At 39.3% G+C, this 18,159-nt stretch overlaps 2 protein-coding genes across 2 annotated transcripts; one reads left to right on the plus strand and one right to left on the minus strand.

The window, feature by feature from the left end:
- Window positions 3,402-4,665, plus strand: LOC107612063 (ruBisCO-associated protein-like). Its single transcript, XM_016313900.2, has 2 exons — window positions 3,402-3,876; window positions 4,141-4,665. Exons 1-2 carry the CDS (start codon window positions 3,451-3,453, stop codon window positions 4,504-4,506), a joined length of 792 nt encoding a protein of 263 aa, XP_016169386.1. The 5' UTR covers window positions 3,402-3,450; the 3' UTR covers window positions 4,507-4,665.
- On the minus strand, window positions 4,920-6,406 carry LOC107611827 (chitinase 2). Its single transcript, XM_016313719.2, has 2 exons — window positions 5,887-6,406; window positions 4,920-5,625 (listed from the first exon to the last, which is right to left on the minus strand). The coding sequence occupies exons 1-2, from the start codon at window positions 6,205-6,207 to the stop codon at window positions 5,023-5,025; spliced, it is 924 nt and encodes a 307-aa protein (XP_016169205.1). The 5' UTR covers window positions 6,208-6,406; the 3' UTR covers window positions 4,920-5,022.

Raw genomic sequence — 18,159 nt, forward strand, 5'->3', positions numbered from 1 at the left:
AAAGGAATTAATATAAATAAAAAAATATTATCTGTATATTTAAATTAATTATTAAAATTAATTATTATATTTTTATATATAAAAATTTGTATTATTTAATTTATTTTTAATATATATTTTATATTAATGATTATTTTAGTGATGGATTTTGACTGACACATAGCATGAATGAATGGGAAAATATCGGATAAGGATATGGATCATACCATTAAGCAGCGTATCATAATAATAATCTCCGCAGGTATCACTTTCTCTCTTGTCATGTACATTAGTCTTGTATGAAAAATTCACAAACTAATCATATAGGACTCTATATCCCTTCTTGTTTCAACGTATATGTGTCGATTTGTCATTTCATTTAGACCTCACAAGGCCTTTAACCGTTGACTCATTTTAATTACAACTCTAACAAGTGCCATGCTATATATATATATCGATCAGCATAATGGTAAGAGGGGTAAGGTCATTTTCTATCCTTAATTAAGCACTTTATACAAACTCTATAGAAATTGGTGGAAAAAGTTGACATGTAACGAATCATGATCATTATGTTGCAAAGAAATGTGTACTAATAAAATGCTATGTATAAGACGTAAGTGCCTATATATATATACGTCCAAGTGAATACTGAATAGGCTTTTTGGCTAACGAAAAACGTGTTTCTAGCTTAGGGTGGGTCGTTCTTTCATACTCATTCTACCGGGTAAGAGTTTTACTTCTCTTGGACAATATTTGCTCTTAATTGTAATTTAGAATTGAGATACAAGATTATTAAATTAAAAGTAGATATATTTTATACTGAGAAGGAAAAAATTATGTTTTCTTTCTTTTCCTGTCCTTATTATTAGAGATTATTATGGCAATGATGTGCCAATTAAGGTCAACACAACCTTATTAATAAGTAGTTGTCATAGTTAGGCTTCAATTAATCAATTATGTTGTAAATATAATACTTACACTTAATTAATTTTAAAATTATTTGTTTACATAAATAGTACTATCATATTTTTATCTCTTAAATTTACTAACACATTTACAAGCATAATTATCAAAATTGAAATGATAATCGAACCAATTAGGTTATTAGGTCATTGGGTCACTAGTTCAACCAATGTGACATTAATTAAACCAGTTCTCAATTTTACGTAAATAAAAAATATAAAATAGTCAAAAACTTAAAATTAAAATTTAAAATACATATATTTATTAACATTTTAAGAATAATCAAGCCAATCTAAAATCAAAAGAAAAAATAAATAAATTTATAACTAAAATTAAAATAAATTAAATAAAAGTAAATCATTTGACGAAAGATATCTATAAGTTATTATAATTTGCATATATACTAACAAGAAACATGACAACTTGGTGGCCCATTTTCAGAAGCTCTAGAACATGAAGGTTCGTATCGGTTTTAGCTTTCAATTGAACCGATGTAAGGTTTGGTTTATTGATTTTTCGGTCAAATTGATCGGTCTGATTTTAAAAACTATACTCACAAAGGAGAAGATAGAGTTTCTAACAACTTAATACATTTTCATTCATATAGAGATATTAAAGTATATGAGTTTCAAGCTTTTATATAGGCAAAATATATAGTTAAACTTTACAACTCATATTTGACTTTGCATTATAAACACTACTTCTAATATGTTGTAAGTAATTTGTAACATTTTTAAATCTTTTAAGATTTTATAAAAAATATCATGAATTATAAATTTTCAAATCTTCTAACAAGTTAGTAATATGTGGAGTCTTCTAGTTTCTTGTACTTTTATCCAATTTGACAATTTACTTATTTCATGATCAATCATGATGGTTTTAATATAAAAGTGAATACAAATTAATTTATTGTATTCAACAAATCATAAGGAACCATTTGGAATGTTGAGTCAAAGGTCTTGAGAGGCAGGCAGGTAATATGGTTGGAAGTTATTAAAGTCTGGCCTTATTTTGTGTCTGGCGATTAATAATTTCAACAAAGAATTAGCAGATTGTATTATCATTGATTTGATATTGCAAAGAAAAATTCTCATATTTAGTTGTAAGCAGGTTCATAAATTTAATGATTGTGCCAAAATGGATTGTACCTATATATCTAGCGGTAGCCATATATAGCCTTGGCTAGGTGGGAGGAGGACCTAAATTATCTTTTCTGAAAGCCAAAGAGAGAAATAAAGATGAATTATTATTATGAGAAGCTATAAAGCAGCAAGATTCCGGGCATGTCATGATCTTGTCATTTGATGTTGATATCACACATTCTCCTATCATTTGTATTTGCAATATACGCTTCAGTGTTGTTCCTGAATCCTGATTTTGATTATTTACTATATATGCTGTGAGTTCTAGGGTGAATATGCGCGGATTATTCATCACCATTTCATGGGACTTTTGTTTTATGAGATGATGGTGATTAGCATGGTGCTTAAAAAGTTGTGTTTGGCTTATTAAAAAAAGTTAATAATTAATATTTAAAATTTGTCACAGGAAATAAGTTAAACAAAAATTATATACTAAGTTATAAGTTTTATATAATTCACCTTAACTTTTATGTCTTGATTTTGGACGATATATTTTTTATTATTATTGGGATTGATATATTATTGTTCGAGGGTGAAGCAGACTAACTTATAAACCCTAATCCTAGGTACCTCAAATGGATTGGACAATCTCCAATTTTAGGTACAAGTAGATACACTTATACATTCTTCATATATTTACCAATTTTTTCTCCTTGAATGCAATTAGTAGGAGTTGAGCCCGAAATCTTTAAGATGGGGAGGGAACGGAATGCCGTGTGAGCTAAGGCTCATTGGCATATTATCTGGGTTATTTAAGTTTGGACAAGGAGTAAATGCATGATATATACTTATATAGGCCCATAGCTGATGAGTAGACTAATTCTTTCAGTTGGACAGTGAATGCCCTTTTGAACTTGCTGATGGTTAAAAGGCCCAAAAAAAATGTTGTTGATGGCTATAGACCCAAAAATGTGATATTAGAATCAATGAAAAATGTTACTTAAAATATTATTATTGCAGATAATTTCCAACGTCAAGTTAATGAAAACTCCTTCAAGTATTCATACATGACTATGAAGTGGTGTCCATTATTGAGTTTAGATGCAAGCACGTGACAATAAAACATGTTTAAACAATGTTTTCAGAGATATTTGATGACCTTCAATCTCAAGTGATGAATCTTAGCTTGACAAAATCCGGGATGATATCCATAGCTATCCAATGAGAAGGATCAACTACAAAATCTTTGTTCTTCTTAGGATTAGAGAGTTGGTGAAATAACTTGATTTGATTTTACGGTAACTCCATACATACCTTGCATTTCAACCATTCATAAACTCACCTATCTAATTAAGAACAAGTATATATAAAGCCACCATGTTGATCACACATTAAGATCAACATTATTACCCCAAATTGCAATTCAATGGCATTATCCATCTTTAGGCAATACACATTTGATGATTCATTCTTACAAGTATTTGTATCGAGTAAGTTCCTGAAGGAGTTCCAAATTGCCCTGACATACGCCACAGACTATGATGAAGAGGGTGTCCCAACCAATGGGGTGTTCAGACCCACTTGGGACCTAACAAAGGTCACTGCCTCAGCAATCTCTCAGTTCAAGAAGGACCATCCTGATGTCAATGTCAAAGTCTTCATTTGCATTGGAAACAAAGGCACCATATTCCCCTTCAGCCCTCTTGACAACAACTCATGGATCACCAATGCAACTCAATCAATCACCAACATCATCCATAATGATCACTCTGACCTCCAAATTGATGGCATTGATGTCTTATACGACCACATCAATGCCACACCCGATGTTTTTGTCGACTGCATTGCCCAGGTTAGAGTTAGAGTAGTATTATTTAAACATAATGGTTAGAATATAATTAGGATCAATTAGTATTATTTAGTATATCTGAATATTTATTATAGGAGATTACGTCTTTATTATTACGATTCTCTTAATACCTATAAATACCTTTTATATTGTATCATTCCAGACAACTTGAATACACTCAATAATACACAAATCCTTTCTCCAGTTTAGTCTCTTGTTTCTAACAATAATTATTGATGAAAAATATATCATCACTATTTTGGGCAGGTCATGAAGAACTTAAAGGATGGTGGTGTGATTAGTGTGGCTTCAATTTCACCATCCTCAGGTCTCAACAAGGACTTCTACTTCCCCTTGTACAAGACGTGTCCAATTCTAATTGACTGGGTAGATTACCAGTTCCAAAATGAGGAATCTCCAGTGTTGGATCCAAAAACGTTGTTGGTGCAATACAACAAGCTAGTGGGAGAGTTTTATCCGAAAAGGAAGCTGTTTGCTGGGTACAGTGCGGAGAATGAGGACTGGGGTACTCTCTCTCCAATTGTGTTCTTTCTTGGAGGCATGGATATTCTCAAGAAAAGAAGAGGCGTTGGTGTCTCCATCCATTACCATAATTACTATAATAACCAATGAATAATGCATGATCATGCAACAATTTCTACCTCAAGCTACTCTACTCTATATCATATACTTATGTGCTGTTAAATAAGACCCATGTTCTATTCTATCACATATGTTCCTATGAATATGTACTACTTATCCTTGTTAAATAATAAAATACTATTTAATCCATTTGCATGGCAAGGGAATAATAATCATTAAGCATCTATACAATGTAATAATAAGTGGATTTTGTATGAATTCCAATGGTTTTCTTTCCTGCTACGGCAGAAGATTAAGCAGAGTGCTCCACCAATATTATAACACTGTTTGAGATAAGATTTTGGCCTTCCACTTCTTGAAATTAAGCACCAATGTTACTCTAAATGCTTTCTTTGTCAAATCGTCATGAATGTACACAATAGGTTGACAATTTTGTGAAAAAAAAGTATAGAAATTAAAATACCATTTTATTAAAATAGTACTCTGGAAACAAATACATACATAGAAAGCATATAGTAACAGAATGAAGACATATATACATAAAATCTAATGAGGAATAGCCAAAAGTGCTTGTGATTGCTTCTCATATTTGAATCCATTAGCCTTAGAATCATCAGCAGACCAGACAAAGATACCATGAAGTTTCTGCTGGCTCTTGAGAGTGCTACATGCAGTGAAGAATCCACCATCTGGTGACAACCCTCCACTCCCATCACTGATAAAACTCACCAACACCTTCCCACCATTATAGTTTGAACTCTGTGTGTTGAAGTACCCTATGAACTCATCCACTGTGGTTCCTTTGTCATATGCATAGAACTGAAAGTTCACATAGTCTATCAGGCTTCCATAACTCTTCCACAGTGTCATGTAGTGACTCTGGACAACGTCGTCGTCGAACGGAGCTATAGAAGCGAATTTGATCACCCCATTTTCCTTGAGAGTTTTGATCAACTTTCCAATGCATTCAGCAAAGGTATCAGGGTCTGATTTGAAGTGCTCATAGTCGATGTCAATTCCATCTAAGTTGTACTCCTTGATTATGCTTGTGAGCGAAGAAACTGCGTTGGAAACCCATGAATCCACCGAAGATGGATTGAAGTAAGCAGATTCGCCGTTAACGCTGTCGCCGCCGAGACTAAGTGCTACCTATTAAATATTACAGAAATGTTTGGTAATAAAAGAAAATTAACAAAAAATAGTCAGAATTTGGTTACTATTCATTAATTGTTATAATTGTAACAAGGTAGAAATTCAGGTAAAGTCGACTTCACGTGAAGTTGATATCTGAGAGTCGTTAGATAATTTGATTGATTTGACTAAATTTTTATTTAACGGCTCTTAGGTTTGTAACAATTAATGAATGTTAAATAAGCAAGTTTTTAACGGCTAAAGTGGTTTGTAACACACCTTGACATTGGAGTTCTCGGACTTGATGGAAGATACTTGGGAAGGGCTAAGATTCTGATTGTCCCAGAAGATGTTGAATTTTCCATTGGTTGGAGAAGTAGAAGATGAAGTATCGTAGTCAATGGCAAAGGAGAGAATGAAGTGGAAGTCAACGTTGGAGTTAACAGGAACATCTGAGAATTTGACATTGTTGAACTCAGCTCCAATGTATTCTCGGAACAAGTTTGAGTCCGAGGGTGGTGTTGCTGCTGCGAGGAACAACAATGAAGCGTTTAGGATGAAGATTGCAAAGCAAAGCTTGCAAATACTTGGAAGTTCCATTTGTGCTTATTAGATTCAGAAGGTGTTAATTAATTAACTAATATGATATAGCACACAACTTAGACATGCTTAAATAGAGGAAACGCAATCCTTCATTCATTTTCTCCAATCTCAAACACAACCATAAATCATCAGTGTTGAATTTTATTTTGTTTTTTTGGTCAACGAATATTATTCTGGCGCCTTGCATTGGAAAATATCTTTGACCACTCAGGTCACCTCATGCGCAACCAATTTCATTTAATATTTGTTACATTTTTCAAATTTGGTCCATCTATATTATTAGGTTGATTTTTTCATATAAGAATTTCCAAAGAGATTATTGAAAGGAACAGATCAAGATATATCTACTGGGTTGATATCCTTTGACATATTGTAATTAAAATACATACAAGTTGATCCAAATACCACCACTTGCAATCATGCAAAGTTGCAAACTAAATTTTTTTTTTTTTCTTTTTTACCAAAGATAGGAGATTCGAATCCGCAACCTCTTAATTGAGTATGGGGAGACTATGCCATTTGAGCTAATAACTCATTGGCTGCAAACTAAATGCTTTAGTAGGTAATATTGATTAAACAAACTTGTCAATGTATAATAACTAAGAATTGCATGAAAGTCTAAGTTTCTAATCTATCATATCCTAAACCTCTTCATTCTAAATAAAAATAACTAAAATCTAAACAGATTATTTACGTGTAACTAACCCACACAAAACAAGTTAAAACATATTACAAATAAGCAATTGTATAAAATTAATAATTAAAAATAGTAAATAATTTGATATATTTAATTAAATTAATATCTAATAATTCTTTACTATTAATTTACACACACAAAAATTGCATGAATTTTTATATATAATGTTAGAGACGTAACACTTTTAGTGATAGAAATGTGAAGAATTGGTTAATTTGATTTTAATGCAAGTCAAAAAATAAGAAAAAATTGTTAATTACTTTATATCTTTCCTGATCCCGGTAGAATAATGGAGCTTACCCACTAAACTTTTGTAAATTAAAAAAGAAAAAAAAATAAAAAAATTGAACCAAAAAGTGTATAAGAAGGGTCAAAGAAAGAAGCGGTTAATGATTTCATTCGTCACGGAGACTTCGTTGGGATTGGACGCCAAAGCTTTCAAGTCTTACAAGGCAAAGCGTCTCAAATCTAAATCAACCTAACCCCATTTATTATTTTATGATGAAATATCTTTTCTCTGCAAATAAGTCATTTGAGAAGGGAGTTGTTATTCTCAAACTTATATAGTTATATTGCATTGCGGAATAAATCATTACTACTATGGTACTAATACACCAATCTAAGGAGTCGGGACTAATAGTATTCCATCACTCTGGTATAGGGTATGAATAGCAGACAATTTATAAAAAAATATGTTAATGATAATTGAAAATTTTAAAATAATTTAATACGTTTCACTAAACTGTTCAACACAATTGCTTAATCATATTTTTTGTGAATAACCATTAGGGGATTTGATACGAGCCCATTAACAGCTGCTACTCCCGGCCCAATACAGTAAACTGAAAGTGATGAGATAGTAATTGGGCCAGATAAACCAGCAGCTGAGCAGAGGGACAAACGGGTGAAGAAACAGCCAGCGTGGATGAAGGATTATGAACTTTAAAATAAGGGCGCAGTAAAGTAATAAAATCAGAGGTAGTATTGAGTTAGTTACGTAACAACTTAGAGAGAGAAAAGGATAAAAAGGAAGGCAAAGAATAGAGGAGTGGTAAGAAATTATGAATTGTTATCATTGAGGAGTGTGTCCCTCCCTCGAAAGGGAAAATTATTGTTCATTCCATTCAGATTACATATACATTGATATTTGATTTTTACTTCATTCTGAACTGCATGATTTCCTTGATCTTTTTGTGGTTGATATACTGCTGCTTGAACTTAAATTGCTGAACAGGACTAACAATTGGTGCTCTCGTTGAGAGTCGAACTCAAGATAACGGAAGGAACTCGATTATCCCGACTAGAAGAATTAACACTCTCCAATAAGCATGAGGTAGCGACGCTGAGCCGTGGTTTGGTGGAGGCGAACGAACGGATAGCAGGGACGCAACAGCAACTTACAGCGATGGATTCATCACTGCGTGCTATTGAAAAGCTGCTCCGTGAGGGTATGAAACTGAAGGCAGCTAGTGGCGATCCCAGTTTTGCTAGAGATGATGTGGTGGAAGGCTCGGGATCTGTTAATTTGGATGGAGAACCACAATGGCCCCGAAAATTGAAGGTGGCCGACCTTCCTATGTTCGAAGGAGATGGAGTAGAGGATTGGGTTTTCCGGGCAAGGCAATACTTGGAGACCTTCAACATTCCAATTGAACAAAGGATTCGGGTACTATCCTTCCATCTGGTGGGTGCCGCCTATGCATGGTACCGCTGGGGAGTCAACAACAATATTGCGTACACCTGGGACTCATTTCTTGAGGCGCTGAATGCTCGCTTTGGCAAGAACGTGTTCTATGATCCAAGAACAGCCCTCAAGGAATTGAAGCAAGGTGGGTCGGTGGAAGAGTATCAGTGTCAATTCGAAGAACTGAGCAACCGTGTGACAGGGCTGAGTGAAGAGTGGATTGTGGCTCTGTTTACCGCTGGGCTCCAAGAGCACCTGAAGTGCGAGCTACTGCTGGCCCGACCCAATTCCTATATCCAAGCTGTCTCTCTTGCCAAACTGCATGAGCAGAAACATGCAGTAACTTTGGGCCTCACAAAAAACAATAGCAGCAAATCAAACTCCTCATTTGGGCCACCGAATCGGTTTGCACCCAACCGAACTCTACACCCAGTTTCCCAACTTCAGAAACCCATCACTCACACCGTCACCTCTTCAAACCCTTCGTTCCCCCCACCCCCTCAACCAATTCTTCTCCCACCGCACCACAAACCCCACCGGTCAAGAGACTCACCAGCGCCAATATACGTGCACGCCGGGAAAAGGGACTTTGTTATTATTGTGACGACAAGTACAGCCCCGGTCACCGCTGCAAATCATCATTGCAACTCCTAATGGGGGAAGAGGAATTACGGGAACTGATGCAAGAGCCTCATACGGCAGTGGTAGAGCCAGAATCTGATTCCGACGACGCTGGGGAAGGGGATGAACAACCACCCAAGATTAGTTTGAATGCCCTCGCAGGGGAATTTCACCCGGAAACGCTCAGAGTCCGTGGTACCCACTCTAACCGACAATTGATGATCCTCATTGATGGTGGAAGTACTCATAACTTTGTAAAAGGGTCTGTAGCCAAGAAGTTGAATTTGTCGCTCAGTCCAACTCCTGCTCTACAAGTGATGGTGGGTAACGGTGATTCTATCCATTGCGGAGCAATGTGCAAGAACTTGGCACTAACAGCTCAAGGGTATAATTTTGCGGTTGATACTTATGTACTGGACTTAAAGGGTGCTGATGTTGTCTTGGGGGTGCACTGGATGATGCGGTTAGGGACAATTAGGATTAACTACATGGAATTATTCATGAAGTTTAAAATCATGGGTAAATGGGTAGTGTTCCAAGGTGAGCGGCTACTGAAGGATGCTAATCTTCATTTCAGAGAGCTTAAGAAGCTCAATGCGAGCAACGCTATTGTCTCCATGTTCCATTTAGAGGTTACCAATACTGATTCCACACCACAAGCTACCTTGGAAGATGAAAGTGTTCAAGGGGTTCTTACTGAATTCTCAGAAGTCTTTGAGGAGCCCATTAAATTGCCGCCGCAACGTGAAGTCGATCACCATATTCATCTAATTCCTGGCTCTGCACCGGTGAGTATACGACCGTACCGTTATCCCCACTTCCAGAAAGAAGAAATGGAGAGGCTTGTGGAATAAATGCTGAGTACAGGGATTATTCGCAATAGCCAAAGCGCTTTCTCTAGTCCAATACTGCTAGTCAGGAAGAAGGATGGAGGGTGGCGTTTCTGTGTCGATTACCGAGCTCTCAACTCCATTACAGTAAAAGATAAGTTTCCTATCCCTACTATTGATGAAATCTTAGATGAACTGCACGGTGCCATCTATTTCTCTAAGATTGACCTGCGCAGTGGCTACCACCAGATTCGCATGAAGGAGGAGGACATTGATAAAACTGCCTTTCGAACGCACATTGGCCATTACGAGTTTGTGGTAATGCCATTTGGACTTACGAATGCACCTTCCACCTTTCAGGCAACCATGAATCGTATTTTTCAGCCATTCTTGAGGCGTTTCGTGGCAGTATTTTTTGATGACATATTGGTATATAGCAGGAGTAAGGAGGAACATCTAGAGCACTTGTCCTCACTTTACAAGTGCTGCGTGAGAACCAGCTCTTTGCTAAACAATCCAAATGTTCCTTTGCCCAACAACAAGTAGAATATTTGGGCCATGTGATCACAGGGGAAGGAGTGAAAGTGGATCCAGCGAAAATTGAGGCTATTCTTGCTTGGCCAGAACCCACGAATCTGAAACAATTGCGCGGATTCCTGGGGTTGACAGGGTATTATCGGAAGTTTGTGGCAGGGTATGCCCAGTTAGCTTTCCCACTGACGGAGCTGTTGAAAAAGAATGCCTTCCAGTGGACAGTTGCTGCAGATCAAGCATTCCATCAGTTGAAAAACATTATGACGCACACTCCCGTACTCGCACTCCCTGATTTTTCCAAAGAATTTGTGGTAGAAATGGATGCGTCAGGCACCGGCATAGGGGCAGTTCTATCACAAGGAGGCCATCCTATAGCGTATTTCAGTAAGAAAATGGGGTTACGCATGGCACAGGCTTCGGCTTATGTGCGAGAGCTATATGCTGTGACACAGGCAGTAGCGAAATGGCGGCATTATCTTTTAGGCCGCAAGTTCACTATTAAAACAGATCATCAAGGTCTTCGGGAGCTTATGACGCAGGTAATCCTCACCCCCGAACAGCAACACTACCTCTCCAAATTACTGGGTTACGATTTTGACATCGAATATAGACCTGGAAAATTTAACAATGCAGCAGACGCGCTATCAAGGCAGCAAGAAGAAATGGATAGAGTCCAATTCCAAGCCTTCACTACTCTTCAAGCCTCAATCATTCCAGCCCTCTTGAAGGCCAACCAAGAAGTGGAAGAACTGTTAATCCTAAAGGAGCAATTGCACACGGGTGACATCTCCTCGGACTATACCTTCCGAGATGGTCTTCTTTTATATCGTGGTAAGATTTGGGTTCCCCAAATTGATAACCTCAGAGACCTTCTTCTACACCAGTTTCATACAACGGTGACAGCCAGGCATGGGGGAATATTAAAGACATATAAGGGGTTAGGTGAGCTCTTCTTTTGGCCGGGAATGCGGCAAGATGTGATTCGATTTGTGAATCATTGCCCGGATTGTCAATGTACTAAATATATCACTGCAAAGCCGCAAGGGTTGTTACAGCCACTCCCAGTGCCGATGAGACCATGGGAAGACATTAGCATGGATTTCATCACCCGGTTACCTCCTTCTGCTGGGTTTACAGCGTTACTGGTTGTGGTTGATAGGTTCAGCAAAACAGCTCGCATAGCTCCCTTAAAGACCGGATTCACAGCCAAGATGGTGGCCCAGAAATTTATAAATGTGGTGGTACGACTTCATGGGTTTCCTGCGACGATTGTATCCGATCGTGACCCACTATTTTTGAGCCGATTTTGGAAGCAATTACTTCAGAATTGTGGAACCAAACTTCTATTTAGCACGGCTTACCACCCACAAACGGATGGTCAGACTGAGGTCGTTAATCGCACTATTGAGCAGTATTTACGTGTGTTCTCTCACTCTTACCCTTCTAAGTGGTCTGCTTACCTTGCCTGGGCTGAATACTGTTACAACACATCTTTTCATTCCACCATTGGGATGTCACCCCATGAGGCTTTGTATGGTTTCGCTGCTCGTCCCATTCCAGGTTACATAAACCACACTGCAACTGTTCAGGATGTTGAGGACATGTTGCGTGCGAGAGAAATTCTCGATATGGAACTTCATTATCACTTGAAGGTTGCCCAAGATCGCATGAAACGCCAAGCTGATAAACATAGGCGCGAGAAGAGTTTCAATGTCGGTGATTGGGTCCTCCTCAAGCTCCAACCATATCGCCAAGGTTCAGTAATTAACCGTGGAAATTTGAAGCTTGGAAAGCGGTTCTATGGACCTTTCAAGGTGCTACAAAAAGTAGGTGTGGTTGCTTACAAACTGGAACTTCCTGCTGGTAGCGCAATTCATCCTGTTTTTCATGTATCTTTGTTGAAGGAGTACAAGGGCGAGGTCTCTAGTGATACGAGCATCCATCAGCTACCCCCATCATTACCGTTTGAACCTGTGCCTGCTGCCATTATTGATAGTCGTGTCTCCCAATCAGACGAAAATGTTAGAGAAGTGCAAGTGCTTGTAGAATGGGAAGGTACCCCGAGAGAGGAAGCTACTTGGGTGAATTGGGTCGAACTTACCAAAATGTTTCTGAATGAAGACCTTGAGGACAAGGTCATTGTCATGGGGGGAGTAATTGATACGAGCCCATTAACAGCTGCTACTCCCGGCCCAATACAGCAAACTGAAAGTGATGAGATAGTAATTGGGCCAGATAAACCAGCAGCTGAGCAGAGGGACAAACGGGTGAAGAAACAGCCAGCGTGGATGAAGGATTATGAACTTTAAAATAAGGGCGCAGTAGAGTAATAAAATCAGAGGTAGTATTGAGTTAGTTACGTAACAACTTAGAGAGAGAAAAGGATAAAAAGGAAGGCAAAGAATAGAGGAGTGGTAAGAAATTATGAATTGTTATCATTGAGGAGTGTGTCCCTCACTCGAAAGGGGAAATTATTGTTCATTCCATTCAGATTACATATACATTGATATTTGATTTTTAGTTCAGATGATTTCCTTGATCTTTTTGTGGTTGATATACTGCTGCTTGAACTTAAATTGCTGAACAGGACTAACAGGATTATTTATCTTGTTTATTTATTTTAGGGGGATTTTGTATGTTTGTCAACGATTTTGTCAAAGTATTTGTATAGTTTTTTTTTTATTGGATAGCATTGATTCACTTCTGGGCTTCAAAAGAGTCCAAGGGAAAAACAGTAACATCAAGGCCTAAAACGTAAGAACATAACAGAATCTTTTCCAAATAAAAAGAGAACATAACAGAATAAGGCCTAAAAAACAGATTGATTTGGGTCAATATGGGCTTAAGTGCTATCCAGTATGCATAACCTAGAGTAAGTTTTTCAAGTCCAAGAAAAAAAAATAGAATACCTTTTTTATTATTTAGTGACTAAAACTAAAATGTATAAATATGTTTAGTTACCAAACACATATTTAAGCTTCATTAGGGCATATAATTTTACATGAATAAAAAATTACATTTTTTTTAACAGCATATATATACTAGATAAAAGCATTAAGGCTTGTAGTGGGAGTATTAGTAATAAGGTTTGACTTCCTTTTTGAACAACATTGCGTAATTTGAAGGTGTACGTGTGGAGGCCAAAGAGCATATTTCTGAATTGGAAAGAATCAGATTGAGAACCTCGTCATATCATGTGAAAATGTCAGAGAAGGTGGTCATCTTTGCAGAAGCATAGACATAGAGTATGTCCCAAGCAAAAGTATTCAAAGATAGATAAATTCATATTTATATTGTAACTTTGGTAATTAGCTAGGTTGGACTCCCGTTCTTAGGGGTGATGGGGCGGTGATACTATTCTTTTTTTCATATTAGAACATGCTAAAGATATCATTCTTCACAATTCATTATTAAATTTTTATCTTATTTTTAATCCGCTTGGATACTTCCTCATTCTAACGATTGGGCCAGCCAAACTAATCCAACCCAATAATCTCCGGTTACCCATCGTAACATAATGATTATATTATTTTTTTATTAATAATATTAAAGATATAATGTGTTCATACCCTGACTCAATGATAAGGCCCAGGTCCAAACAAAAGGTCCAATCCTTGTTTGGACCAATCCAAAGGATTGAGCCTCGCCATACACCGATCTTCGCCCCACGAAGTCGGTCCCTACCATGACTTGCTCTAAAGAAGTCGGGACGAAGATTAGCTGGCAGATAAACACCCATTCAAATGAGTAACTGCCCCTAAAATCTCTCTACCCACTTCCTGGAGCCATATCTTAACCTCCCTAAGATAAAGGGACGGTTACTCTCCATAAATAACGGAATTACACCAACGGTGGTTATGGGTTCACCACTATAAATACACTAACACTTCTCAGGTATCTCAGAAGCCCAATACTCTCTAGACCTGTCTTGTTTCCTTTGCTGACTTTGGCATCGGAGTGTCTTTGCAGGTACCATCCCCATTCTCTCATACCGAAGTCGGACGGGGGCCTTGGATCATCAATCCGCTTGGATACTTCCTCATTCCAACGATTGGGCCAGCCAAACTAATCCAACCCAATAATCTCCGGTTACCCATCGTAACATTGGCGCCGTTGTCGGGGGCCCGAGAGATCAGCCAGTAATGGCGGATGTATCCCCTGAAGATGGTCATGTGGCGTCGAATTCCGAACAAGAAAATCTGGATACCAGAAACAACGACGCAGACCTGACCCTCCACCAGAGAACCAACGACCAACACAGGGAAGGGACCTCCGGATTTAAAAATCCGAAGACAAATTCCTCGGAGGGGCGTGAATCAGAAAAGGACGGACCACCCCACGCAACTGAACTAATGGGGCTAGTCCATGTTCACCAAAATCGCTTGGAACAGCTGGAACAGGAACGGGAGCGACAAAAGGAGATAGAAAAGCACCTAAGAGAGGAGATGGATCGACGAAAAGAGTTAGAGAAAAAACTCTTAAAATTAGAATCCTCCCTCAGAGGTCGGAACTCCCGTGACGAGCGAGAAGAGTCGCCCCCAAGAGGGGAGGACCCTTTTAGTGAGAACATAATGAGGACAAAAGTTCCAAGAAACTTCAAAAGCCCCGATATGGACCTCTATGACGGAACCACCGATCTGAAGCATCATCTAAGCAACTTTAAAAGTCGGATGTATCTGGCTGATGCTTCTGACGCAACGCGCTGCAAAGCTTTCCCGACCACCTTATCGAAAGCAGCAATGAAGTGGTTCGATAGTCTCCCTCCAAGGTCGGTCACCAGCTTCGAGGACCTCTCAGGGAAGTTTCTAATGAGGTTCTCCATTCAGAAAGATAAAGTAAAGCATGCACCGAGCCTCCTGGGAATAAAGCAGGAGGTTGGAGAACCTCTACGAGATTATATGGAAAGGTTCAATAAAGCATGCTTAGAGATTCAAGACCTGCCCACCGAGGCAGTCATTATGGGGCTGGTAAATGGACTTAGAGAAGGTTCCTTCTCACAGTCCATATCAAAAAGGCACCCCACCTCCCTGAGTGATGTACAAGAAAGAGCCGAAAAGTACATCAACATGGAGAAAAATGCTAGACTGAGAGAGTCGAGTTGGCGACCTGGGCACCTTCCCTCGATAAAAGAGAGGGAGAGGGAGCCCAAGAAGAAAGAAGACCTCGGTCTCGACAGACCCAGGAAATATCACTCTTATACTCCTCTAAAGGTTTCTATAGTGGACGTATACAGAGAAATTTGCAATACTGAAAGGTTGCCGCCTCTCAGGCCCATTAAAAATAAAAAAGGGGGGAGTCACAGCGACTATTGTGAGTACCATAAAATATATGGTCACTCAACAAATGACTGTTACGACCTTAAAAATGTGATAGAAAAGCTGGCCAGAGAAGGCCGACTTGACAGATATCTCATAGAAAGGTCGGACAATCATGGGAAGAGAAAGCGAGACGATGCGGATAGAAGAGACCCACCACCGCAGACTCCGGAGAGACATATACATATGATCTCAGGCGGATTCGTGGGAGGGGGACTCACCAAGTCTGCTCGCAAAAGACACCTCAAGTGAGTCTACCAGGTCATAAATGAATCATCCGACCTCCCCACCATCTCATTTACAAAGGAAGATGGGCAAGGAGTAATCTCTGGACACGACGATCCAGTGGTAATAACTATGATCCTAGCTAATGCCCATCTCCACAGAACCCTAGTAGATCAAGGAAGCTCGGCGGATATCCTTTTCAAGCCCGCGTTTGACAAACTGGGGCTGGATGAAAAGGAGTTAAGAGCCTACCCCGACACCTTGTACGGGCTAGGCGATACCCCAATAAAACCACTAGGATTTCTACCCCTCCACACTACCTTCGGAAAGGGGGAAAAATCCAAAACTCTGAGCATAGACTTTATAGTCATCGACGTAGGGTCAGCATACAATGCCCTAATCGGCAGAACTACCCTGAATCGACTCGGAGCGGTGGTGTCTACCCCTCATCTTTGCATGAAATTTCCAACACCTGCGGGAATAGCAACAGTGCGGGGAGACCAAAAGTTGGCAAGAAAGTGCTACAATGAAAGCCTGAACCTGAGGGGAAAAGGCAAAGAGGTTCACACCATAGAGCTCGGTGGTGCAAGGGCCAAAGAAGAACTACGACCACAACCAGGAGGAAAAACTGAAGAAATACAGGTCGGCGAAGAGGAAGGAAAGAATACCAACACAGGAGCCAACCTAGGGGAAACCCTGAAGCAAGGGTTGACCAAGCTCCTAAGAGACAATTCTGACCTCTTCGCCTGGAAAGCTTCCGACATGCCTGGGATAGACCCCGAGCTCATGTCCCACAAGCTCTCGGTACATCCGGAATCCCGACCTATACAACAGAGAAGGCGCAAGCTCAGCCCGGAGTGAGCCCTAGTGGTGGAAGAGCAAATACAGGCACTCCTAGAAGCCGGCTTCATTAGAGAAGTTAAATATCCAACATGGCTAGCAAATGTAGTGCTAGTTAAGAAGCAAAACGGCAAATGGAGGATGTGTGTTGACTACACCGACTTAAATAAGGCATGTCCCAAAGACCCTTATCCACTCCCGAGTATTGATACCCTAGTAGATTCTAGCTCGGGATATCAATACTTGTCGTTCATGGATGCCTACTTGGGATATAACCAAATCCCAATGTATGAGCCAGACCAGGAGAAAACATCATTCATCACGCCCAGAGCAAATTTTTGCTACGTGGTCATGCTATTTGGATTAAAAAATACAGGGGCCACATACCAAAGGCTGATGAACAAGGTGTTTGCTTCCCACCTTGGGAGCTTAATGGAAGTCTACGTAGACGACATGCTAGTAAAAACCAAGGAAGAAGCCGACCTCTTAGCAGACCTCTCGCAAGTATTTGACACCATAAGGTTACACGGGATGAGGCTAAATCCCGCAAAGTGTACCTTCGCAGTGGAGGCCGGAAAATTCCTAGGATTTATGCTAACACAGAGAGGGATTGAAGCAAATCCCAATAAGTGTAAAGCTATCCTGGAAATGAAGAGCCCGACTTGCTTGAGAGAGGTTCAACAACTGAATGGCCGACTTGCAGCCCTCTCCAGATTTTTAGCAGGATCGGCACTAAAATCCCTTCCACTGTTTTCTTTATTAAGAAAGGGATGCTAGTTTGAATGGACTCCAGAATGCGAAGGAGCGTTCCAGGAGTTCAAAAGATTCTTGAGCCAACCACCAATACTGACCCGACCTCTAGTCGGGGAGGACCTCGTCCTTTATTTGTCCGTAGCAGACAAAGCTGTCGCATCAGCCCTGATAAGGGAGGACGAGGTCGGACAGCATCCAGTTTACTTCATCAGCAAAGTTCTACAGGGCCCCGAGCTAAGGTACCACAAACTAGAAAAGTTTGCCTACTCCTTAGTAATAGCCTCACGAAGGCTATGGCCTTACTTTCAAGCACATACAATAAAAGTCCGGACGAACCAATCCATGAAGCAAATCCTCCAGAAGACGGATGTTGCAGGGAGAATGGTTCAATGGGCAATAGAGCTCTCCGAGTTCGACTTGAAGTATGAAACTCGAACAGCAATCAAAGCC

Source organism: Arachis ipaensis, chromosome B08 (assembly GCF_000816755.2).
Source record: "Arachis ipaensis cultivar K30076 chromosome B08, Araip1.1, whole genome shotgun sequence".
Classification (NCBI taxonomy): Eukaryota; Viridiplantae; Streptophyta; class Magnoliopsida; order Fabales; family Fabaceae; genus Arachis; species Arachis ipaensis.